Raw genomic sequence first — 26886 nt, 5'->3', positions numbered from 1 at the left:
TCTCACAAAACGAAAATAAACATAAGAAAACAAAAATGAAATGAAACCTTTATTCATTGTTTTTGTCTTGATTAAAGTCAGAGAAACTTAATGTGCTTTTAAGCATTCCTCATGACTCAGGAAGGTCATTTGAGCCACCAACTAGTGGACTGGGATTGCGGCTCAGTAGGAAAGCCTATGCTTATTATGCAGGAGGCCTCAGTCAGTTCTCACCACCACAGATGCCATGAGCAGCAAACTTCATAATACAGTGACACAAAGCTGTCTCCATTACAATAATATTGACTCTCTTCATCTTACCTCTTGAGGGAAGAGGGTTTTGGATTCTCTACCTAGTGTGGTTGCCACTGGCAACTGAGGTATAAAAGACACTGTGGTAAATACTACCACTGAAAGTAAATACTACGTGGTGTTCCTGCCACTGCCACAAAGTCTCTCCAGACTCAATGGACAAGCAGACAATTCTTTGAAATACAGAACGATGTCATTTTCTACACTCTGATTTTTGTTCCAATGTTTATTCCTGAATCATGCTTTGCAGCATGGAAATGATATTCACCCTTACCATGTTCTATTTCAGAAAAACTAAAGAGAAAAGTACTGAAGGTAGGGATAATGGGTAGGGTGCTTGCCTAGAATGCTCCCAAAGCCTTGTGCTCAATGTCTAGCACTTTAGAAAACCAAACCAAAACAAAAAAAGAAGGAAAAAAGAGAAGAAAGGAAGGAAGGAAGAAAGAAAAAGAAAAGGAAAACATGTTAGGATCGATAAGTCTTCATAAACTCAATACATTCATTACAGAACGAAGCTTTCACCCTAAAATGGGAAATTTCTAAAGAAAACAATTATACAGTAGGACAAAACTGTCCAAATTGAGAAATTGCTCAGACATTAAAGAGGTCAGAAGATTTTAATTATATCATAAGGTAGGAAATTATTTAATGAAAGTTATTGATTACTGAGGTTGGTTTGTGACATAATGACATTCTAGTGACACCTACCTGTGTACTGTTATGCAGTACAAAATACAAAGTTTGTCATAAAACTCAAGGAGAATATGTATCTCTAATAATCCTATTTGCTGCAATGTGACTATGGAGGACACGTGTACGTAAAGTTGATTTCTCCTTTATTCAACGGCAGTACAGATATCAGCATTAATATAGAATAAGCAATGTTTTGACAATATATTTTCACAGTTGAAAGTTCTTTGAAATAATTTCTTAATTAATTCTGACTTTTCAGAATATTTGAAAACCACAGAACGGCATTTATCTTTGATTCCCTTAACTCCTTTTTGGGGATCTAAAATCTTCACTCTTCCTTATTTTCTTTAGGGAAGGTAGGAGCAGTTGGAGTCATTCTTACCTTCGTTGGAGTTGGCACACGTTTTCATTGATTGTTCTGATTCTACTGCAGCTGCTCCTCCACTGTGACATATGTTTAAAAGTGATCATCATTTAACTATTCATATAAAAACACTTAGCATGTTTTCTAAATTCTTTATTTTTGAGTCCCTAATATATCTTACATTAGATATTTACAAATAATTTTTTGAAACAGGATCTCATTATGCAGTCCAGCTGACTTTAATCCCACTATATGCATCATGTTGGTCTTGAAATCAAAGAGATCTCTGTGCCTCCTGTTTTCCAAGTTTCTGGATTAAAGGCATGGGCAACAAGGCCCAGCCTAAGAACTCTAAATTCATTCAACAGTTGGTGATGATTAATGACTGCTGTCCTTCCCACCTTCTTCTCATAGAGAAGAAACAGAGAAAATTTAGCTCTTGATTGAAACTCTCTCTCTCTCTCTCTCTCTCTCTCTCTCTCTCTCTCTCTCTCTCGCACACACACACACGAATGGTAGCAGTGCTTTTTCCATAGATTTGCTTTGAATGCTCCAGTAACCTTGTATTTCTATGCTCGTGGAGTCAGTGTTCCTGTTCCACTCATCTGCCTGCTTGTCCCTAAGGCCCCACAGTCCTATCTGTCAGAACTCTTTGGAGGTATTTTGTTGAGTACTATGCTCTCAATGGTCAGTATATGAAAAAGTATTTTTATTTTTTTGCTTCTAAGCAGCCTTCTGCCTGCATTCTCAGAAGCTGTGACAGTTGTGGTACCTTCAAATTGTTTTAACAGTTCTTTCATGTGTGAATGCTGAAACCACCGCCTGGCTGTTTCTTTGTTCATAAGCCTTTTTGTGTAATCCTGAGTCTTTGTAACTCACAACCAGCTTCAAAACTCAAGGAAAGCAACACTCTTTTGTCAGCTATATTCTTCCCAGGTCAGACCTAAGACTGCTGTACTTCAGGGCCTATTGCTAGGATACTCTAGACCAGCAGCTTTACTTTCCTAGTTTCTGCTTTGGCTGTCATCACAGTCTTGGAGCTCGTCAGGGGACTTTTCACCTGCGGTGTGAACCTTGTCCAAAAGAGCACTGCTGCTGAAGTGATCTCCAGAAAACTAAGAAAACCTTCAACCTTGACCACTATTTCCAATGTCTTTTTAGCAGATAATTATCCCCAGTCTTACTAGTTCAACAACCTAAACTTACTTTTTCATCTTCATATTTGATATGCGTTCCTGTTCACATCTGTGTATGCATTTGTGTCTGTTGATCCCAGTGCATGTTTTTTAGGTCAGAGGACATCCTTGACTGGCAGTCCTTGCCTCCTAACTTAGTTTTGAGGCAGAGTTTCCTGTTAACAGCTGTACAAAGCAAGACTGTCTAAAGTATAACTTTCCAGACAGTCTCCTGTCTCCATCTCCCATGTCCCTCAAGGTTCCCTGAGGCTAAGATACACATATGCACATGAGGCCCTTTCTGTGTTCTGAGGAGTTGAACTCTGAAATCTTGGGTTTGTGTGATAAGTACTTTATTCCTGAGACATGTTCCTAGTCATGAATTCCTAAAACTGTGCTATTCCATGTCAAAGTCATAAGCATACTTTATTTTCATCAAAAGTACCAGCTTTACAAATTTCTGTCTATTATGTATTAAAGGAAGAATAAATGACCTCAAATGGTTCTTCTTAGAGGGAAACACAGGCCCTCTAACTGGATTAGAGGTTTAATTGAAAGTGCTCTGCACTCAGAAGCCTTAGTTCCATAATTATAACCACCTCTTTAATTTAGGCTCAAACTCTTCTTTTTAAAAATTGACTGTTCACGTACTGGCTTTGGGGGAGCCTAGGCAGTTTGGATGCTCACCTTACTAGACCTGGATGGAGGTGGGTGGTCCTTGGACGTCTCACAGGGCAAGGAACCCTGGTTGCTCTTCGGGCTGACGAGGGAGGAGGACTTGATTGGGGAAGGGGGAGGGAAATGGGAGATGGTGGCGGGGAGGAGGCAGAAATCCTTAATAAATAAATAAATAAATAAATAAATTTTAAGAAATAAAAATTGAGTGTTTTACAGCCAGACAGATGGCTCAGTGGGTATACTTAATTGTCACATTAGCCCAGAATTTGAATACCTGGAATTCAACAAAAAGTCAGACACTGTGTAATGTATCTATAATCCCAGCACTTTTATAGTACAAAGGGAGTGGAGGTAGTAAGATACCAAAGAGGCTTCCCAGCCTGCTTACCTGGAGTAAGTGGCCAACTGCCAAATAAAAATTTAAAAAATGCCTCAAATAAGATGGAAGACAAAGCCATCACACAGTGTTGTACTGTGTCTTGGTTGGGAATATCAGTGCATGCATGTCCTCTGACACAAAAACAAGTACATGAAGATGAGGGATGCTAAACCATTTTTAGAATATATGGTATGTACAAAGTGTATTTTCAATAAAAAATACATAACACACAGGCTTTACTTTTTAATTCATCTGACTTTAAGCTTGTATGTATGAACAAAAAAGGTAATCATTTGATTTTTAATGCTGAACTAATCTTAAATACCAAGTATTTAGAGCTGCTATTTCTGTGATAAAACACCATGACCAAAATGAACTTGGGGACCAAAGGATTCATTTGGTTTATATGTCTGCATCATAGTCCATCATTAAAGACAGACAGGGCAGGAACTCAAACAGGGAAGGAAGCTGGAGGCAGGAACTTACAGAGGCCATGGAAGGGAGTTGCTTACTGGCTTGCTCATTCTGCTTTCTTATAGAACTCAGGGCCATGAGCCCTGGAACAGCACCTCCCATGATGTGTTGGGCCCTTATCCATCAATCACTAATTAAGAAAATGCCTTACAACCAGATCTTATGGAGGCATTTTCTCAATGGAGTCTTAGTTCTTTGTACTCATTTTGGACAAGTGTCCCTATCCAGATTAGCTGTTTCAGGAGTTTGGGTGTACAGACTCACATCTGACTAACACAGTGTCAAGATAGTTCAGACAGGACAGGGGAAAATAATAGCATCTGGTAATATCATCTAATTGATGGATACCCTAATCTATTTGCTGATTCAAAATTCACTTAAAGTAGAGTGAGTGATCAAAGAGACAACATGATTTGAAAAAAAAATTAAGTTGAACATATATAAGAAGAAAATATATAAGGAACAGGCTAAAAATAATAAAATTATACATTTCAGTTTTGATAATAAAGTTGACACTTTTCAAAGTAAACAACATTAATGTGAAGTTGCCTTAACAAGTAGAAAATTGCCAATCAAATCAGATTAGAAATGACAACTTGTTTTTAAATGGGAAGCTGAGCCCTGGTACACACTGTTCCTTTGTTTATGTTGGAACAGTCTCTTTTCCAGCTCACACTCCCTGTGAGATAGTCTTTCTCAATATATGCTTAAGAGTTGAAGCCATTTTCCCTCTACCATTTTAGTGTTCATTACTTAAGCAATGACACCCTCAAGAACAGCACTAAGATTGTAAAAAAGAAACAGTACCTGTATGGTGTAAGCTCAGAATGTGCATCCGCACCGTTATCAATTAAAAACTGCGCCATTTTAAGTTGATTTTCAAACAAAGCGAGTTTATAGGGTGTCAACCCGTACTGTAAAGGAAAAATTTCATTTTATAAATTGACATGCTTCTCAAATGAAAAATGTATCATATTTTTGTAAACAAAATGAGTCACAAAGGGATAGATTTTCCTTCAGCCCTTGCTGCAGATTCACACACACAGGGCTTCCCTTTCCTTTGAAACATCTTCCCCTGTCCAACAATGCCCATGAACACCACTATTTCCAGAACTTCCCACAAACGCTTGCTGGTTCCAAGTTTCTTAGCTCCATGGAGATGTGCCTCCATCGCCCCAATCCTAAAACGTGGAGATAGATTTGGTATGCCTCTCTTGAATGAGTGAACTCAAGTGGCATCTCTGGAGCAGTTTCTCAACCTGTTTTTCAAAACTATTTTCCCTAACCTAAAAATTTTCTCCCAAACCAAACATCGTTTCCTGTTGCAGTGGTCCAAATGATGCTGGAGGAAGACCTCAGACTCAAGTGTTATGTAAACACAAAGAATGCTTATTCTTCAGAAATAGCCAGCATGCAACAGTCCATCACCCATATACAGTGATAATGAGGACCACGGACAAAGACCTACAGGCCCTTCTAAAGTGGACATGGGAAATTCTATCTTTTTAATCTTTTAAATATTTTTCAATAATTGGGCAGTCAGGGAGCAGTTACATGGGGGGCATGTTGATTGGACAGAATTAGTAACAGTTTCATCCATTGTGGGATTTTTCTGTCACATATAGTCAGTAGCAGCCAGATCCTGCAACTCTGGTCTCCCGGCCCTATATGGCCAGGTTTGGAACTGTTTACCCAATTGGCTAAACTTGACTGGGGAACGTCCTGAATTCAGTCTTAGGTCATTAATTACAATGGAGTTGCTCCTTGTCTAAGATAGAGTCCCATTTTGGCCCCTTTGTTATGTACATATAAAATCTGAAAAAGTTAAGTGAAAATGTCTTCTCAGCATGTTTTCTTCAATGATCAAATTTCCACATTTACCTGTGTGCCTGTGACCTTCCCACTCTAGCCTCATCTCTGAGAGACAAGTCACATCAGTAACTTCTTAATTGCAACAGATTTCTGTTTTTTTCTACAGACATTTAGCTTAAAATTATTTTTTTCTATTGTTTGTGTGTATGTGAAGTATGTGTGGGCCCAAGTCCTTTACTTCTTGAATTTTACAGAAAAGCCCAAGTCTGAAACAAAATGTGCTGTGCTGAGTTCCTTTAAGTTACCTACAAAACTATGAAAAACAGATTTGGGAAAAAATGCTTTACTCTGAACAGATTCAGTGAGACTGCTTGAGCTTCAGAATGTGAAAAGTGATCTGAGTGTCATTACTAGAAGTACATTGTGAATTAAGTTGAATGATTCTTACCTCTGTTTTGGCTTTAATGTCTACATTATACTCCAGAAGTTTGCTGACAACTCTTATGTTCCCTCTGCAAATGGCGTGGTGGAGGGCAGCATAGCCACTGTCATCTACAATGTTGGGATTAGCACCGTGCATGAGCAGAATAGAGATGCATTCTAAATTGTCCCATTGGGTGGCCTGTGGGTATGGGATAAAGAAAGAGACACTGAAATCAAGAACTCTAATAAGCATTCCAACAATTCCATTGACTAGTTACCCTTGGATGAGACCAATTGTTTAGGTCATGCATATTATCCCTCTCAAGTACCCAGACTTTCCTAAATTCATAACCTCCCCACCAAAGTTTTCCAAGTGGTAGAGTTTCAGAGGTGTGCCACCACACCTAGATATTAAAGGATTTCACTAGCACTGTTTGGCCATTGTTGTAGTGGGGGAGGTTGCTTGTTCATTTGCTTGTTTTGATAACTTGACACAGGTTGAAGACACCTGGAAAGAAGGAACCTCACTTGAAGAATTGGCTCCACCAGACTGGACTCTGGGAAGCGTGTATAGTATTTTCTTGATTGAGGTTGATCTGGGAGGGCACAGCTTCTTAGGGGTGGTGGCATGACTGGGAAGGTTATCCTGAGTAGTATAAGATATCTGAGCAAGCCTTGGAAAAAGCCACGGAAAAGCATCATTCCCCCATGACCTCTGCTTCATTTCCTGCCTCAGGTCCTGATTGAACTCCTGACCTGCTTTCCCTTCATGGCTAACTGTGATGTGGAATTGTAAGCCAATAAACCTTTCCTTTCCTGAGATGGTTTGGGCCAGTGTTTCATCACAGCAACAAAAACCAAACAAGGATAATTTCTAATCCATTTTATACCAAAAGTGTTTCACGATAGCTACCTTAATTAGGGGCGTGCAGCCTTCATCATCCTTCATATTAATATCGGTACAGTCGTTGGATGACAGCAATGTTACTACATTAGGATGATTATGGGCAGAGGCGTAGTGAAGTGGACTCCTACAAATTGAGAGGACATTTTAGGAAATTTCAGATTATTATGTAAAAGCACACTCAAGTAGACACCAATGTGCATTTCCTTCTGATGTAAGAGAAGAAACTAAAATTTTCTTATTTACTTATTTCTCTACTCAGGTGTTCATTTTCTGTGCTAGGTATACAGTGCATGGCTGTCCCATTCAAGGCGAGTGCTCTATCACAAGCTTCACCCTTCCTCAGAGCAGCCTCTCTGGATAACAGGAGAATGCCCAGTAGATTGAACTCAAATTGGATTTGAATCCTACTCTAATCATTGAGTGTTACTAGTTACAACATAGACCTCCTATGAACTCCACAAATCAATCTCTCCATCTGTAGAATGGGGATTCAACACTGCAGCTCTCTTACACAGTGCTGCTGTGACGCTTCAACTCACATCTTCAAGAGCACATACAAATGCTTCCAGCACCTGACAGCTCAGTGTTGCTGGATACGATTACAATTTGTTCCTAATGGTAACAAACACAATATTTCAATGAAGAGAAATAGCAGAATTATACCTACTGCAGATGTGAAAGTTTTTACTAAAGTATCTTTACAATATTTTAAAACTATATTCCCTAAGCTGGCCTTGAACTTGGTAATCTCCCAGTAGGTAGGAATGCAGGCAGTTCCACCGCACCCACCTTACTCTTTATTTCACACTTTAGCATCGCTGATGTCTGCCACTTATAATTCATATTTTATGAATATAATAGGCAATGTTTTTTACTTTGCTACCATACAAAATAAAAGGTCACCATGCAGTCCATTGTGCCTTACATCCAATGAAATATGACACAATCCACAGGCCCATGACACTTCTAAAGGTCACATGTATCGATGTAAATTTCAGCTCTTAACACTATGATATGTAAACATATTTAGAATAGCAATAACAAACAAAAATCTAAATTTTCATTCATCAATACTTTAATTTTTTCGTTTCTCAATGCCCAGAATGAATGTTTCTATATTTGCTGCCAATAGGGACACAGCATAGTCCTCAGTCAATAGACAGAATGTCCATGTTAATATAGACACCAGGTGGTAGCAAATGGCTTTGCCTTATACCTCCATGAATTAGCACCAAAACTGAGCAAATATATCCAGAAGGAGATAACTCTTGGTATCATAGCTCCCTTGCTTTGATTTTCAAAAAGCTTAAAGACAAAAAGATACTAGGGATTCAGTTGAGCATCATTCCTTGTTTTCACTATTTAAATTTATAGAACGTCAGGAAAACTGACTGGACAGAGAAATGTAATATTTTAAGAATGAGAAGGTCTTGAAAGCTAGTAGATTTGTATGCTGTACAATAGATATCTAAGTTACGTGCAGGGAATAAGTGGATTGGCATAACGGATAAATACAGCTGGAAAATTCAGTGTTTTTAAAGAATACACTTATTAAGCAAAAATACTTTGAAACAATAATTTACTGTCCTATTATTTGTATGATGCTCTAATTTGGAAGACTGAATAACTATAGACTAAATAACCTCACAACTACAGACATGATCAAGAAGCACGTGAGCTATGGAGAATCTACTGTTGAGGGTCATTGTTTCCTGCCTATCATCTAGTGAGAAACAGGAAACAAGGACTAGGAGAGAGGGCTGCAGTGATTGTTACAACTCAGTTGGGAAATCACTCACCCTGAAAGCCTGAGACCCCAACTTCAGAACCCCCAGCACCTTGAGAAACTGGTGCTGGAGATGTGGATACAAGGAGGATACCCAAATCTATCTTGCCAGCAAGTCTAGGTCAATCAGTATACTCCAAGACAATCAGTCAAACACAGCGGGGATTTGGGTGAGAGAATCTGTCTAAAAAGCTGAGGTGGAGGAACCACAGGGTTGTTCATGAGGTGAGGTCACCTACTGGCAGAGCCAATGGCCTATGTTCAACCCCAGAATCCACAATGTGGCAGAACACAGCTGTCGCTAGTTCTCTTCTGACCTTCACACACTTACTTGGCATGTGTGAGGCACAGGTGCAAACACACATATGATATTTTAATGAGATGAAAAGAAATTTTCAAAGAGAATGCCAACCGTTAGCCTTCATGTATGTACCAAAACACACACATGTATATAAGGGGCCGGGGACAGAGTTATAGTTCAAGTTCAAAATTTCCTTATGAAATCCCTCAGCAAGCATGAAACAGACATAAGATTTCTTGGTAATTCTTTGGGTTTTTTTTTTTGGCTTTGAGTTGGCTTTTTATGTGAAAATTTATCTTATGATACAATTTTCTGTGTTGCATATAACATAGCATTAAAAACATATACATTAAAGGGTTGGAGAGATGCTTGGCATTTACAAGCTCTAGTTTTTCCTGCAGAGGGCCTGGGTTTGATTCCTAGCACCCACACAGCAGATCACAACTGTCCATGACTCCAGTTCCAGGAGATCCAACACCCTCTTCCTATGCTTGTGTGGTATACTGAAAATACATGCAGCCAAAACACTCAAACCTAAAAAATTTTAAGTGTACACATAAAAAGATGTATGTGGTTTTCTTAGCTAACTTCCTGTAAAGCCCTCAATAAAGTGCTCTAAAAGAGACAATGTAAAGGGATTTGTAAACTAACTGAAGTTCTTTGTTTTGCTTCTCTTAAAGAAAGTCTCAGAGATGCCCTTCCAAGGTGTGCAGGTTTCAGGTGCCTAGGAGCTTAAAGCAGGTACAAACCCAGAGGTCTCCATGAAAGAAGAGCCTTAAGCATGACATCTGCTCTCTTACAGGCTGAAGATCTGGAAGGTATGTTTCTCCCTGGTAAACCCTGACTGTCCCCAACAATTTCTGCCCCTCCTGCCCCTCGCCCCTCCTCAGGCCCCATTACCTGCCCCTCCGGTCGCACTCGTTAACATGGTGTTCACTGGCATTGATCAATCTCTCCACTAAAGCGACATTGCCCACACCGGCTGCCCTTTGGAACCGTCCCACAGGATCGTACCCAATAAGGTACAAGGGAAATCGCCGCTTTTTTCGACACAAGCACCCGCAACTCCGGCATGCAGACCACAGGCGGGTATACCTGCGAGTCCGCTGAGGGGCCCGAATGGTAAGGGTATCATAAGTGAAGTCCTCCTGCATGTTGAGGCTCAAGGCTCCACAGGCCGTCCCAGCCCTCCTGGCCCTGCTGGCCTTCCTGACAACCCCGTATCCCCCTCCTGCCCTCCCAGCCCTCCTGGCCCTCCCAGCCCTCCCGGCCCTCCATGTCCTACTGCCCCTCCCTGCCTTCCCCTTTAGCCACCCGCACCCTCCCAAATCCAACAAGTAAACGTTCAAAATCTAGTTAAGATTCCCACTGAACCAAATAAGCGTCCTGCTTGGGCAGATCCTTGGTTCAGTGTGAGCTGAATTCTGCTTCCTCCTTAGCAACACAGTTACAGGGACATAGTGATGCGCTATGAGCTCACAATGTTACTCAGCAGCTGTGCACCATGTGTGTGTTCTGTGCATGCCCGTGTCAGACTCAAGCGACAAAAGCATACAGTGCTCAGTACATGTAGACAAATATTGTATGTTTTCTCTTTTAAGGGTGTTAAGGTTCTGATGATATGGGAACTTCAATCTGAATACCCACAGAGGTATGGAACCTAGTAAGGGACCAGGAGAAAGAGAGTATCTCTCAAGGAAAGGAAAAAGTCTATAGTGTTATGTAGCTATTAAGGGAAACTAGAATTGGATGTTTTAATGAAAGGGGGATGGGCAGAAAGGTAAAGGAAGGAAAATGGAGAGAGACAACCAATACTAAAGGCACTTAGAAAAACTATATGGACACTGACTATCCTAGAATCTTCCTTTACATATGTGAAAGGAACCCACAGGGAGACAAAAAACAACAGGGGAGTGAAGACTTCAACTAGATATCTTGTGCCACCAAATTAAACCTCCAGTGCCAGGAACAGGTTACAGCCTGTTGAGTCATTCACCAAAGGGACCCATGGAAACCACCAAATAGCACAGGCTATTGCCAAGGCTCTTGGTTGCTCACACAAGCTGATGTTAAGGTCTTGTTTCTAGAGGTAACACTTCTGTCAATGAATATGGAGAAGTTGAGCTGGTGTCTAACTACATTATTCACCTACTAACCACAGTTCACTGTACTGGAAGGTACTCTACATGCCCCTGGAGGAGAAAAGTAGTCCTCAATACCTCTCAGCACAAACCCTTCAACCTACAACCACACACAAATGGAAGGAAGCTCACAGATATTTATATCTAGGGGATCCAACACCCTCTTGTCTCTTTGCAGGCACTAGACATACATAGATGCAGACAAAACATACATGGACATGAAATAAATGTGATCTGTAGATATTGAGAAGTAATACATTTATGTAGTAAGCTCACTCTTTTAAAGTATATAAGCCAGTAGGTATTTTTACTATGTTCTTAAAATTATGCAACCATCATTTTTTTACTTTTAAAATAATTTTGTCATTTGAGAAAAACCACTTTATTCATTAGTAGTTATTCTCCATTTCTCCAGACCCCCACCACCTATTAGTTACCACTCTAACTTTCTGTTTCAAGTGTCTCATTCTGGGTATTAAAGAGAAATCAAATCATCTAATAAAGAAGTGTCCCACTCTTCAGTCCTTTGGCTACATTCAACTGAACTTAATGTTTGTGATATTTATTCATGTTATAGGATGTATATTTCTCTACCCCTTTCCATGATTAGAAACTAGACCACTGTATTAACACACCACCCTTTGTTTACCTACTCATCAAGCAGTAGGTAATTGGGGTATCTCCCTTTTTTCTTATATAAATGCTCAGGTGCTGGTGGCTGCACCATTTTAATCTACATTCCAGCAGTAATGTAGCATGTTCCTGTTCTCTGGTATGTTTACACTCTCACATGTGTCCCAGCACCTGTGCATGCTAGACAAGTGCTTTCCCTGTGACTTATATCCTCAGCATGCAACATGTACTTTTCAATTTTTAGACCATATTTTGCTGTCCAGCTTCAAACTCATATGTGATACACACACACACACACTCACACACACACACACACACACACACACACACACACACACTCCTCTACCAAGTGCTGGAATTGTAGAGCTGTGCCATCGGGATTGACTTATCTTTTGTATTTTCACTATCTTAATGATATCAAGTATCATCTCATTGAAATTTGATTTGCAACACTTGACGGCTGATGGTGTTGAACATCTTTCAGTGTGCCAGTGGGACATTTGGAAATCTTTCCAGTCCCATGGCATGTGGGTGAGGTTCAAACCACGCTGGTAAGGGACAGACAAATATGCCATGTAGATGGAGTTTGAGTGCGAAGTTTTATTAAAAGGGGAGGTGTAGTGGGGAGGAAAGGATGGGAGGAAGGGACAGAGAGAAAGAGAAACAGAGAGAGAGGGAGGAGGGAGAAGGAAAAGAGGCTGAGACCTGCTTTCCTCAGTGGGAAAAAAAAGAGAAGAGAAAGAGGGAAGGGAGGGAGGGAGGGAGGGAGGGAGGGAGGGAGGGAGGGAGGGAGGGAAGGAGAGCACTAGAGAGACTGAGAGTGAACGGAGGGTCTCTTAAAGGGACAGGATACCATTTGCTATATAGCCAGGCAGATGGTGTGAGGTGCTGTGTGAGGGTGTGCCTGAATACTAACAAAATTTCTCTTCAGATCCATTTATTTCCCTCTGTGTCACTGGGCTGCCAGTTATAAGAAATCTTAAATTCTTAAGAAAATTCCCTATAGGCCTATATATGGTTATATACAACACATGAGAATAAATCAAAGAGCAGGGGATATATAATGATTTCTTCTGGATCCATGTATGAGGCAAGCTCACACTACCCCCAAGCTCATGCACAGCCCTATGTTTTCCTTACTAGCTAGCATTTTACAAGCATTTGCTTATTTAGGGAGGGAGAGAAATATAAAAAAAACACTTCTGTTTTTATTTTTTAATGGAAAGAAAACATGGGAAAAGGGCCATTGAAATGGCTCTGCACCTAAGGCCATATTCCATACAAGTCTGATAACTTGAATTCCATTTCTGGAATCCATGATAGCAGAATTAAACCAACTCCCAGACGGTGTCTCTGAACTCTACATATCCTTCTTGTCTTTCACAAAGACAAACACACACACACACACACACACACACACACACAGAGAGAGAGAGAGAGAGAGAGAGAGAGAGAGAGAGAGAGAGAGAGAGAGAGAGAGAGGCCAAAGAGCACCACTTCTTATTGGCCTGTTCCCTATGGCTTTCTCAGCCTGTTTCCTTATGGGAATGAGGACCATCTGTACAGATTGCTGCTACCCACAGTATGCTGGACCTTCCTACATCAATCATTAATCATGAAAATGACTCCAATGACTTGCCTACAGGAAAATGTGATGGAGAATTTCCCTCCCTTGTCCCACATTATGTCTAGGTTTCTGTCAAACTGGCAAAAATTAACCACCACAGCAGCACCGAAGGCTCTGGTGTTACTGTAGAAGAGGGAACAAGAAAGGGTATAAAAGTCAGAGTTGGGGGAGAATTGCCGGAAACTGGGTCTTCAGGAGAGGACACAATGACTGCACTCAGGAATTCCATGCAGCCATGTTTTCCTGAAGCAGAGCTATATAATACTGGGGCTTCACCACTCCATCATTCATTGAGAAAGGCTCATAAGGTCCCATCCCTCTATGAGGAACTATGAGAAGTTAATGGAGGGTAGGTGAGGGATCAGCATAAAATTTTTACAGAGGAGAAACATGTATGTAAACCATTAATATACTGCTTTTTCTCTCTACCAAAATATTTAGTGATATGAATAATATTTAAGGGGGTAACACTTGGGCAGAAGGACTGGTTGCCACGTTAAAAATCCACCAAAAAGCTACTGATGCCATAAAGAGTTTTAAATGAATGATTTCTAATTAGTGCATTTTAATAGAAAACTCTTAAATATGCAAACACTTCAGTAAATTTTTGTCATCATTCAGAAAATGCTTTTCTTTAAAATTTTCATGTTTTTAATTCTTCCTGACATAGATTGTGAATGTCAGCATACTGATCCTGAAGGAGGAGCTTACAAGGAACAAGGATGTATTTGAGCAGAAACTAGACAGAAAAGCAAGAGTAATATGCTCAATCTCAAAGGCATAGAAATAGGTTAGCATAAGCCAGTAAGGCATATTAAGAGAACCACTCATAGCTGAGAATAAAATTATGTAAGTACCCCTACATTACAAAATGAGAAGAATGCAATATGCTTATGTTTACACCCAGACTTTGTTATCATCTAGCTAAATGCTGGATAGATTTCCTTTGTTATCTAGTCAACAACCATGTACTAAAACAAGCAGTAGACTCATGACAAGATCCACTATTCAGCAACCATACGATATAACTCTCCCAAATCAGATGGTCAGCATGTCCATACTGGTCATATTCTATGCACGTTTAGTACAGGCAACTACTGGAGCACACAGAAGGCTTATGTGTCAGACTTGGGCCAGCACTATAGGCTCTAAGGTGGAGAACAGTGAAGACAAAGTAAGCCAGAAAGACAGAGGCAGTACCTGCAAACAGCCAGAGGTGAGAAAGCACATATCTGGTGGGAAGCTACAGAGAAAGGAGTGGATGGGGCAGTTGGTGAGAGGTGAGGATGAATAACTGGACAACTTAATTGATAAGGATGGGTCACTTTATTCATAGGCCACAGTGACTGATTTAGGACTGGATACAGAACCCCAGACATGCTGACCATGGGTAGGAGAACTAAGTTTCTCTCTCTCTCTCTCTCTCTCTCTCTCTCTCTCTCTCTCTCTCTCTCTCTCTCTCTCTCTCTCCCTCCCTCCTTCCTTCCCTCCCTCCCTCCCTCACCCTCCCTCCCTCCGTTTCTCTCTCTCTCTCTCTCTCTCTCTCTCTCTCACACACACACACACACACACACAAACATATGTACACATAGTTTGATAAACACATATACACATGCACCCACAGATATCTTGGCCCTGTCCTTCCTCACACCCTGGGTAAGTGGGGTGAGATGATGGAAGGAGATCTGCCTGTTGGTGGAGGCTGATTGTTTATTTCCTTGCCACCCAGACCCAAAATAATCACACAGAAACTGCATTATTTGCAATACTGTTTGGCCGATAGCTTAAGTGTATTTCTAACTTACATGTTAAATTAACCCAATTCTATTATTTGATACTTAACCACGAGGCTCATAGTTTACCAGTAAAGTTCTGGGCATTTTCTCCTCTGGTAGCTACATGGCTTCTTCTTGACTCTGCCTATTTTCTCTTTATATCTCAGTTTGGAGTTGTCACTTGGCATTACTCTCTTAGGTAAAGTTGTTAATCAGCTTCCTTTTTAATCAATGACAATAAAACACATTCACAGCATACAGAGCAGAATCCCACACCGTCTGTTTCTTATGGTGAATAGAGTTTTAGAGTAAGGAGCTATAGCTGGGTTTTGTTATCTTCGTCCAAAAAAAGTACAAGAAATCTACTTCCACCTTACCCCTCAATATTAGTAATTCTTTGTATATTTGGTGTGTTTTTGAGACAGATTCTCTCTATCAAGCTGGGTCTAAACTTCTACTTGAGATTCTCTTGCCTTAATCTCCCAAATGCAAACATTACAGGTGATGGAGGATGGTCATTGGTTAAATAAAAAGAAACTGCTTGGCCCTCATTGGTTAGAAGATAGGTGGGAGGAGTAAACAGAACAGAATGCTGGGAGGAAGAGGAAGTGAGCTCAGACTCCACAGCTCTCCTCTCAGGAGCAGATGCCTCAGAGAGACGCCATGCTCCCCGCTCCAGGGAAGATGCAAGCGATGAAGCTCAGACCCAGGATGGACTTAGGCTAGAATCTTCCCAGTAAGCGCACCTAGCTGTGCTACATAGAATATTAGAAATGGGCTAGTCCAGGTGTGAGAGATAGCCGAGAAGAGGCTAGATAGAAATGGGCCAAGCAGTGATTAAAAGAATAGTGTCCCTGTAATTATTTCGGGGCATAAGCTAGCCAAGCAGGCGGCCGGGGTGCTGGGAACGCAGCCCCGCCACCCTTATTACTACATTAGAGGCACCCCATAATAGCTAAATTAATTTGAGTGAGGAGGTGTACTATTTAAAATTTATTCTCCACTGAGTCTAGGCCCGCTTAGGGGTGAATAACACAACAGTTGGATTGTCTTTGTTTCTCGGGTTTTTTTTTCAATGAAGAAACAGTCTCAGAGACATTAACGTCTTGTCACAAGTCATGTCCTTGAATTTGGCGGGGTGGTGATTGTACATACCTTACCCCCAGAACTAGGGAGGCAGAGGCAGGCAGAGCTCTGTGTTTTATCCCAACCTGATCTATGAGCAAGTTCTAAGACAGCCATGGACACATGGAGAAATCCTGATTAAAAACACAACTGAACAAACAAAAGTAACTTGAACTTGAACTGTCAGACTCCAAAGTTTCTACCCTTGAGGCTTTTCTCTAAACCTTACGAGATTGTTTCCACCCATCCGATGCTCAATCCTCACTAGTAGCAGCTTTTCCCTCCTACTTAGAATCATCCCTTTAGCTAGCCTCATTCCGGTTCCCACAAAGTAAACAAAGTGTAAGAATGAGGCCAGTTTGAATGTAAACCCAATGATCCTGTACATCCTAGCCTGACAGAGATGCTCTGGGGGCCAGGTGCAGAGCAGGGACTTATCCAGCTCTTCCCTCACTCCCCTTGTGATCAGCTATGGAATAATTCTTTTAGGTCAGCTTGCAAACTGAGTCTCCCAGTCCCCTGCCTCTGGAAAGTTTTTCCTGGATGCCTGCAGTTCACTGCTGGGCAGAGTCTCTTCTTTACTTTAACTCTCTTCAAATACATTTCCTTTCTCCCCTACATAAATTGGCACCATCTGGGTGTGGAATGTCTGGAGAAGCACAGGCCAGTCAACTGAGCTGTCTGCTCAGGTTTTACACTCAGCATTGGATGCAGAGGCAAAAGTAAAGTCAGGTTTGCTTTGCTGACTCTAGAGCTCTCATATTAATTCCCTCATCAGGTTGTCTCTCTGTGAATGGGAATCCAGCTCAAGGCTTTAAAACAAGAGTGGGTGCTGTGGAACAGAGCCTGGTAGAGGATCGAGTAGAGTATAGAAACAAAGTGGATGAGTGATGTGGGATTCCCCTTTGTATGCTGTGAATATTTAATGTGCTATTAAAGAAACTGTCTTGAGACTGTGACAGAGTAGAATAGAGCAAGGTGGGGAAAATTAAACTGAATGCTGGGAGAACGGAGGCAGAGTCAGAAGTCACGTAGTCTTCTGGAGCCAGACATAACTTGACCCAGTAAGGCACAGCTACGTGGCAATACACAGATTACTAGAAATGGGTTAAATTAAGATGTAAGAGTTAGCCAATAAGAAGTTAGAGCTAATGGGCCAAGAAGTGATTTAATTAATACAGTTTTGTGTGATTATTTCAGATCTGAGCAGCCAGAAACAAAAAAGCAGATTCCTTACAACAAATTGGTGCTCCAATGTGGTTGACTATATCCATGTAAAACCTAGTTAAGCTTGAAAAGGAACTCTAGATACACATAAAACCCCAAAGTTTAGTCCTTGGGCAGCTGAGGAGAGGGCACCTGAAATGGCCCTATCCTATAGCCATACTGATGAATATCTTGCATATCAAGATAGAAACTTCATCTGGCGATGGATGGATGGATGGATGGATGGATGGATGGATGGATGGATGGATGGATGGAGATAGAGACCGAGACCCACATTGGAGCCCAGACTGAAGTTTCTGTGTGGTTATTTTGTGTGTAAGCTAGCTGAATGGCCAGGACGAAAAGCAGACTCTCCCTCATCCCCTACAACACTTGGCGCTCCTATGTGATCAACTAATTCCACGTAAAACCCAAGAGGGCTTAAAAAGTAATTCCTTCTAGACAAAAAACAACAACACAGTTTAGCACAGCTTTTGCTGTTTGCTGGTGGAGTGCCACAGAGAGATTTTCCTGACTCAGCCACGCCATTTTAAAACAAATCTTCCTGGGCACTGCCGCTGATACAAACTCTGGCTATGGGGCATTTGTGAGCTCAGGTGTTTGTGTGCCCACTCGGGGTCAGGAGGAAAGTAGCTGAGACCATGCTCATGGCTTGGTTCTTCCTGCCTGAGCAGGCAGTTGGATCAGGTCTACTAGGCTTGGGCAGGCAGAAGAGCATGGCCAATTCCTATTGCCATACAGAGAGATGCTTCCAGGTTGTGCAGTGCTCTGCATGGCAGATTTGGTTGTAACTCAGAAAAAAAGGGTTAATGTCCTACACACTCATTCTCAGGGTTGGACTGCTGAACATGACTCCTGCCTGGCAGCCCCAGAGCTAACAGTAGTGGTGCTTCCACCATTTTAAAATTGGAGAAAGGCGGAGCCAACATCCAGAGCAGCTGAAACCAAGCTACCAAGCTGCTTAGCATTTTAAAAGCTCTTCTAGACAGTAAAAAATTACAGACAACGCAGTAAGGACAGATTCAGACATAAAAGACCTAAAAATGGGTCACAGTGTTGGATAAATGTATGTAAGCTTAAGAGAAAAAAGAAAAAAAGAGTATGAAGAGTCATAAATTTAATGCTTTAAAAAAAGGGTAAAGTCTTTAAAGAGACAGAGTATATATAGTCATAGATGAAAAGAAGTAATGAAAAATGAGCCACATAAAACTGGAAAATTCCCAGAGAGTCTGGATTATGTATTTCATTGTGTTTTCTTTGCTGTTTTTGACTGTGAAGGAGCTAAATACAGAGAGACATTTAATTGGCTGCTAAGCTAAACCAACATGTATATCATAAAGGTATATGACTTCCAAAATTGAGTCTAAGTTACTTTGGAAAAGAGGTTCTTCTTTTGTTTTCACAGAGCATGAGAACCTGTGGATTGCCTCCAGGCAAATATGGTTTCATGGACCAAGGCCTCCTGATAGGTTGTCACGTACACCCTCAAAAACTTACTTTACTCAACTGCTGACTGAGATAAACCTAGCACACAAGATAAACCATAAAACGCCTGAATAACAGTTAGCACAAAACAGTTTGGAGAGAAAAAACTATACCCATAGTCCCAAATATCATTTTAAAAGTTCTTTTACATTTAAATGGGGATATGATATAGATATGAATAATTTGCATTTGGTATGGATCTTTGTTTTATTTATACAATTTAAGGTCAATCTTGTTATAAGAATATTTCTTTTCTTGATTGAGGTGTTGTGATTGTGTAGTTCATTTAAAACTCTAATGTATAATTAAGAAATTTAGGTTAATAGATAATCCTCTATAATAGTCAAGTTTGGGATTCCCTGTCCTTATGTGGAGAACAATCCAGACCAGTGACTGGGTGCCATTGCGGGGTTGGGAGGGCATTCCAGGAAAGGAGCACAGGGGCCCTCCAACTCCTGCTGCAGGGGCTTCTTTGTCCACATGAACCTGCCTCCCCCAAGCCTGCCCTATTGTTTGTGATGTCCTTGGCTCAGGAACAGTTCCTGCTCCTACACTGAGGCTATCCACCCAGAGTGGTGAGGGAGTGCAACACACCTTATGCTCCTGCTGCAGGGGCTTCTTTGTTTCACATAACCCTCCCCTCCCACAAAGTTCACCCTTTTGTCTGTGGGGTCCTTGGACTTCCAGGAGTCCCTGTCCCTGTGCTAAAGAGGTGAGTGGGTACCATCCTGGGGTGGGGAGGATCATCAGGAAAAAAAGCACAGGGCCCTGCCAGTTCTTGCTGCAGGGGTTTCTTTGTTCCACATGACCCTGCCTACTCCAAGCATGTCCTATTGTCTGTGAGGTCCTTGGACCAGGAACAATTCTTGCTTCTGCACTGAGAAGATCCACCCAGAGTTAGTACAGGAAGGATTGGACCAAGACGCCAAGACTCTCCTGCCTGCATTTGAAGGAAGAGATGGGCAGGCACTAATGCAAGAATTCCTCCAACAACCTGAAAGGCAACATGACATCACCAGAGTCCATGGATCACACAACAAGAAGATTTGAATATCCTATTCCATAAGAAGTAGAAGAAATCGACTTTTAACATAACATTATGAAAATAATAGAGGACCTTAAAAAGGATGTGAAAAGCTGCTTTAAAGAAACAGAGAAGACAAACAAAAAAGTAGAAGAAATGACAAAATCTCGCAAAGATATCCAACAAAATCAAGAAAAAGCAATCAAATAGTGGGGATGATCTATTGGGAGCTCACCAAGGCCAGCTGGACTGGGACAGAAAAAGCATGGAATAAAACCGGACTCTCTGAATGTCGCTGACAATGAGGGCTGACTGAAAAGCCAAGGATAAGGGCCCATATTTTGATTCTACTGCATGTACTAACTTTTTGGGAGCCTAGTCTGTTTGTATAAAAACATTCCTAGTCCTGGATGGGGGGGGGCTTGAACTTCCCACAGGGCAGGGCACCCTGACTTTCCTGAGGATTGAAGAGCGAAGGGGAGGGAGACTGGGGGAAGTGGGAGGTAAATGGGAGGATGGGAGGAGTTGGATATTTTTAATAAATAAATAAATAAAAATAAAAAAGAAACAGAGAAGACAAACAATAATGTAGAAGAAATGAATAAATCTCTCAAAGATACCAAACAAAACCAAGAAAAAGCAATCAAACAGGTAATGCATAAAGCTCAAGACTTGAAAAATGAAATGGTCGTAATGAAGAAAACACAAACTGAGGGAAGGCTTGATATGGAAAATCTGGGTAAATGAACAGGAACTACAGAGAAAAGTATAAGCAACAGAATACAAGAGATAGAAGAAAGAATCTCAGACACTGAACATACTATAAAGGAAATAAACTCAATGATTAAAGACAATAACAAATCCAACAAATACTTAACACAAAATATCCAGGTGATATGGGACATCCTGGTAAGACCAAACCTAAGAATAATAGGAGTAGAAGAAGGAGAAGAATTACAGCACAAAGGCCCAGAAAATATGTTCAAGAAAATTATAGAAGAAAACTTTTCCAACCTAAAGAAGGATATTCCTATGAAGGTACAAGAAGCATACAGAACACTGAATAGACTGGATCAAAAAATCCCATTCCCTTGCCATGTAATAATAAAAACACAAAACATACAGAATAAAGAAAGAATATTAAACGCTGTAAAGGAAAAGAGTCAAGTAACATATAAGTGGAAACCTATCAGAATTATACCTGACTTCTCCATGGAAAACATGAAAGCCAGACGGTCTTGGATAGATAGATGTGCTACAGACATTAAGAGACCAGACTATTATACCCAGCAAAGCTTGTATTCACCATCAATGGAGAAAACAAGATATTCCAGGACAAAAACAGATTTAAACAATATGTAGCCACAAACCCAGACTTACAGAAAATATTAGAAGGAAGACCACAAACCAAGGAAGCTAACAACACCCATAACAACCCAGCATCTGACAACCCTCTACCAGCACAACTCAAAGAAGGGAAACATACAGACAATACCACAAAAAAACCCAGATTTAACAACCACTGGTCATTAATATCACTTAATAACAATGGACTCAATTCACCTATAGAAGGGTACAGGTAAAGAGAATGGATACGAAAACAGGATTCAACATTCTGCTGTTTACAAGAAACACATTTCAACCTCAAAGACATACACTACCTCAGAGTAAAGGGTTGGGAAAAGTTTTTTTTTTAATCAAATGGACCAAAGAAACAAGTGGTGTGTCTATACTAATATCTAACAAAATTGATTTCAAACTAAAATCAATTAGAAGAGATAAAGGACACTTTATACTCATAACACAAACAGTTGATCAGGAAGAAGTCTCAATCCTGAATATCTAAGCACCTAATATAAAAGAACCCACATAAGTGAAAAAAGCATTACTAGAACTCAAAGCATACATCAAAACCCACACTGTAATCATAGGAGATTTCAACAATCCTCTCTCACCAATGAACAGGTCAACCAGACACAAACTTAACAAAGAAAAAAGAGAACTAACAGATGTAATGAATCAAATGGACTTAACAGACATCTATAGAACATTCCATCCAAACAGAAAAAATATACCTGCTTCTCAGCATTTCATGGAACATTCTCAAAAATTGATCACATAATTGGTAACAAAGCAAACATCCACAGATACAAAAAATTGTAGGAACCACCTTTGTACTATCAGATCAGCATGGAATAAAGTTAGAATTCAACAACAATTCTAACCCCAGAAAGCCTACAAACTCATGGAAACTGAACACTCAACTACTGAACCACCCCTGGGTCAAATAAGAAATAAAGAAAGAAATTAAAGTCTTCCTTGAATTCAATAAAAATAAAGATATAACATATCCAAACCTATGGGACACTATGAAAGCAGTGCTAAGAGGAAAGTACATAGCACTAAGTGCCCACATTAAGAAAAGGGAGAAAGCTCACATTATACTTAACAGCACACCTGATATCTCTAGAAAAAAAGAAGCACACTCACCTAGGAGGGGGATAAGAATGAAAATAATCAAACTGAGGGCTGAAATCAACAAAATAAAACAGAGAAAACTAACCAAAGAATCAATGAAACAAAAAGCTGGTTCTTGGAGAAAATCAACAAGATTGACAAACCCCTATCCAAACTAATCAAATGGCAGAGAGAGAATTTGCAAATAAATAAGATCAGAAATGAAAAGGAGGACATAACCGCAGACACAGAGAAAATTCCGAGAATCATCAGATCTTACTACAAAAGCTTGTATGCCACAAATTTGGGAATTGTAAAGGAAATGGACTTTTTGTTAGATAAGTACCCTCTACCAAAATTAAATCAAGACCAGGTTAAGAATTTAAATAGACCTATAAGTCAAGGAATTAGAAGCTGTCATCAGAAACCTCCCTACCAAAAAAAGCCCTGGACAAGATGGTTTCAATGCAGAATTATAACATAATAGGGGTAGAGTCTTCTGTTTTAATTTCATTGGTTAAATAATAGGACATAAAATTAGGTAGGCGGGGTAGACAGAACAGAATGCTGGGAGAAAGAAGCTGAGTCAAGAGGGTTGCCATGATTCTCCCACTCCAGACAGACACAGGTTAAGATCTTTCCTGGTAAGCCATCTCGTGGCTACACAGATTATTAGAAATGGGTTAGCTCAATATGTAAGAGCTAGCCAATAAGAGGCTGGAACTAATGGGCCAGGCACTGTTTAAAAGAATACAGTTTCCATGTAATTATTTCGGGGCATAAGCTAGCCATGTGGGCGGCCGGGTGCCGGAGACGCAGCCCCGCCACTCCATATCACAACAGAGTGGCGCCCAGACGTGATGGATTAAATCCACTTAAAAACCTGAGAAGGCTTAAAAATAAGGGAGAGAGAGTTTAACACAGATTTTTGCTGTTTGTTGGTGGCGTGCTGTAGAGAGATTTCCTGATTCGGCAACAGCAGCAGAAAAAATGCTGTGTCATTTTAAAGCACGGCTTCTTGGGGCTGTGCTGCCAGCGTGAACTCTGGCTTTAAAGCATTTCAATGGCTTTAATGGGACTGGATGTTTGTGTTCCCACTTGAGATGGGAAGGAGAGTGCTCTGAGACCCTGCTGATGGCTCAGTGCTCCTCTCCTTCACCTGGGCAGATGGCAGAATAAGGCTTAGGCATGCGGAAGAGCATGGCGGATTCCTGCAGCTATACAGAGACGTGTTTTCAGACTGTGCAGTGCTCTCCCTGTCAGATTTGGCTGTAACTTGGATGAAAAGAATTTCTGTGCTGCACGCTCAGTCTCAGAATTAAAGTGCTGAGTGCCGCTCCTACCTGGCGGCCCCAGAGCTAGCACAAAATGGTACATCCTCCATTTTGAAATTTTCCTGACTCAGCAGCAGGAAAAAACTGGCTGCTTTAAAATGCCGGCTTTCTGGGCTGTGCCGCCATTGCGATCTCTGTCTGGCTCCTGCGGGAGACAGAGCTTTTGAATGGAGCATTTGGAGTAAAGTGCTACGATTTGTTTGATGGCAACTAGACTCGCTGTGTGCCTAAAAGGAAGTCATTGTGTGCTGTGGCTCAGAGGCACAAGCAGCTCCACCACACTACTGGTGCAATGTGCAAGGATCAGAGGCACGAGAGGCTCAGCCATGTTGGACTGGGCGGGGCAAGCAGGCAGTACCTGCTTTTGACCTAGGAATTGTCACAGCTTAGATTCTTAAGCGCTTAGTGATTTAAAGGCACAAAACAAAGTGCTCCTGGATAGTAAAAAAAATTGCAGATTAACAATAGAACAGATTTCAGACATAAAAAAAAACCTTTATGGATCACAGTGTTGGATGAATGTACGTAGGCTTGGGAGAGAGAAGAAAAAGAATATAAAGAATAAAGTTAATGTTAAAAAAAGGTAAGGTCTTTAAAGAGACAGAATAAAGTAAAGTGATAGAGTAAAAATAAGCCACATAAAAATGGAAAATTCACAGAGAGTCTGGATTCTTTGTATTATTGTGTTTTCTTTAAAATTTTTACTGTGAAGGAGCTAAGTACAGAGAGACATTTCATTATATGGGCTGCTAAGCTGAACCTGCACATATGTTCTAAAGGTATCTTGACTTCAGAATTTGGATCTAAGGTTATGATGCTTTGGAAAAGTCCTTCTTTTGTTTTCACAGAGGATGAGACTCTATGGATTTCTTCTATTCCAATATGGTATGCCAGACCTCGCTTTCCTGAAAGGTTGCTGTGAACACCCTCAAAAAATTACTTTGCTCAAATGCCGACTGAGATGAACCTAGCTGACAGGTTATCCCATAAAAGACCTGAATAACAGCACCCCCATTCAGCAGGAAGCAGTTTGGAGAGAAAAAACTGCGCCAATGTTCCCAAATATTGTTTATAAATGTTCTTTTACATTTAAAGGGGGAAATGATATAGGTATGAATAATTTGCATTGGTATGGATTTTAAAGTCAATTTTGTTATATGTATTTCTGATATTGACTAAGGTATTGTGATTGTGTAGTTCATTTTTAAAATGTAATGTATAATTAGAAAATATAGGTTAATGGATAATCATTAATAATAGTAAAGCTTGTAGTCATGTTAGTTAGATTTTCGAGATGTACATAGATATATTTCAGATAGGCATTCTTCATATCTTTCAAAGGCTGCAGAATATGGCATTTAAAATATTTTAATAACTTAAGACTTTTCATGACAATGAGACATGTCTGCTCCTGGCGGCACCAATCTACTTGAAGAGGAAGATGGGCATTGAAGAGGCTCCTTATAGAGTTTGATAGCCATTTGGGCAAGAACCTGTTCTTGCCTGGACTGTTGCATAAACTGGACACAGAGAACCCACAGAGAGAGGACTGCTGAACTTGCCTAAAGGTGAGATGGTCTTTCTGGGTTCCTGATTCATGAGAGTCTGCGAGACATTCTGCAGGACACAGCAGAAAGTGACTGAACTGTCTTTGAAATTTCCTGCTTCATGGAAATGTCTGCTGGATACTATGGGCCTGAAGGACGAAGATGGATGCCCCAATGGTACAAAGGAACTTTGGGTGACTGTCCAGGCATCGAGATGTCTCTGTCATTTCTAGAGTTTTGGATTTCTTATTTGCTTAGGTAATATTATATCCTTCTGGAGTCTTTGATGGAGTTGAAGAATGGTTACTTATAGTTTTCCTTAGTTATGATAAAAGATAAAGTAGAAATAAATATTGTACCTATAATTCTTACTTGATAACTGTTTTGTTATATGGAATCTAACTATGTTAAAGCCTTTCTTTTTTGTTTAAACAGAAAAAGGGGAAATGATGGGGGAGAGTCTTCTGTTTTGTGTTAATTTCATTGGTTAAATAAAGAGACTGCCTTGGCCCTTTAATAGGACATAAAATTAGGTAGGCGGGGTAGACAGAACAGAATGCTGGGAGAAAGAAGCTGAGTCAAGGCAGTCGCCATGGTTTTCCCATTCCAGACAGATGCAGGTTAAGATCTTTCCTGGTAAGCACACCTCATGGTGCTACATAGATTATTAAAAATGGATTAAGAGGCTAAAACTAATGGGCCAGGCAATGTTTAAAAGAATACAGTTTTCATGTAATTATTTCGGGCATAAGCTAGCCAAGTGGGTGGCCGGATGCCGGGGATGCAGCCCCGCCGCTCCTATTCCAACAATACCAGACCTTCCAAGAAGAGCTAATACCTATACTCCTTAATGTGTTTCACATAATAGAAACAGAAGAGTCATTTCCAACCCCTTTTATGAAGCTACAGTTACCCTAATTCCAAAACCACACAAAGATACAACCAAGAAAGAGAATTACAGACCAATCACACTCATGAACATCAATGCAAAAATTCTCAATAAAATACTGGCAAACCGAATCCAATAACACATCCACAAAATTATCCATTATGATCATGTAGGCTTCATCACAGAGATGCAGGGCTGGTTCAACTTACACAAATCTATCAATGCAATCTATAACATAAATAAACCGAAGGAAAAAACATATGACTATTTCAATAGACGCTGAAAAAGCATTTGAAAAAAGTTCAACACCCCTTTATGATAAATGTCTTGGAGATACTA

At 40.5% G+C, this 26886-nt stretch overlaps 1 protein-coding gene across 1 annotated transcript in view; it reads right to left on the bottom strand.

The window, feature by feature from the left end:
* The window catches only part of LOC142835962 (uncharacterized), a 73976-nt gene that overhangs the window by 29209 nt on the left and 17881 nt on the right, over positions 1 to 26886 (bottom strand). Inside the window, exons 2-6 of the mRNA XM_075949810.1 lie at positions 7203 to 7320; positions 6315 to 6488; positions 4862 to 4968; positions 3211 to 3357; positions 1367 to 1428 (exon numbers count right to left, since the gene is read on the bottom strand). Of these exons, the coding sequence (XP_075805925.1) occupies positions 1367 to 1428; positions 3211 to 3357; positions 4862 to 4968; positions 6315 to 6488; positions 7203 to 7320 (608 nt within the window). The remainder of the gene's footprint in view (positions 1 to 1366; positions 1429 to 3210; positions 3358 to 4861; positions 4969 to 6314; positions 6489 to 7202; positions 7321 to 26886) is intronic.

Source organism: Microtus pennsylvanicus, chromosome 15 (genome assembly GCF_037038515.1).
Source record: "Microtus pennsylvanicus isolate mMicPen1 chromosome 15, mMicPen1.hap1, whole genome shotgun sequence".
NCBI lineage: Eukaryota > Metazoa > Chordata > Mammalia > Rodentia > Cricetidae > Microtus > Microtus pennsylvanicus.
Note: the sequence above shows the minus strand (reverse complement) of the source record. Positions and strands in the feature narration are given on the sequence as shown.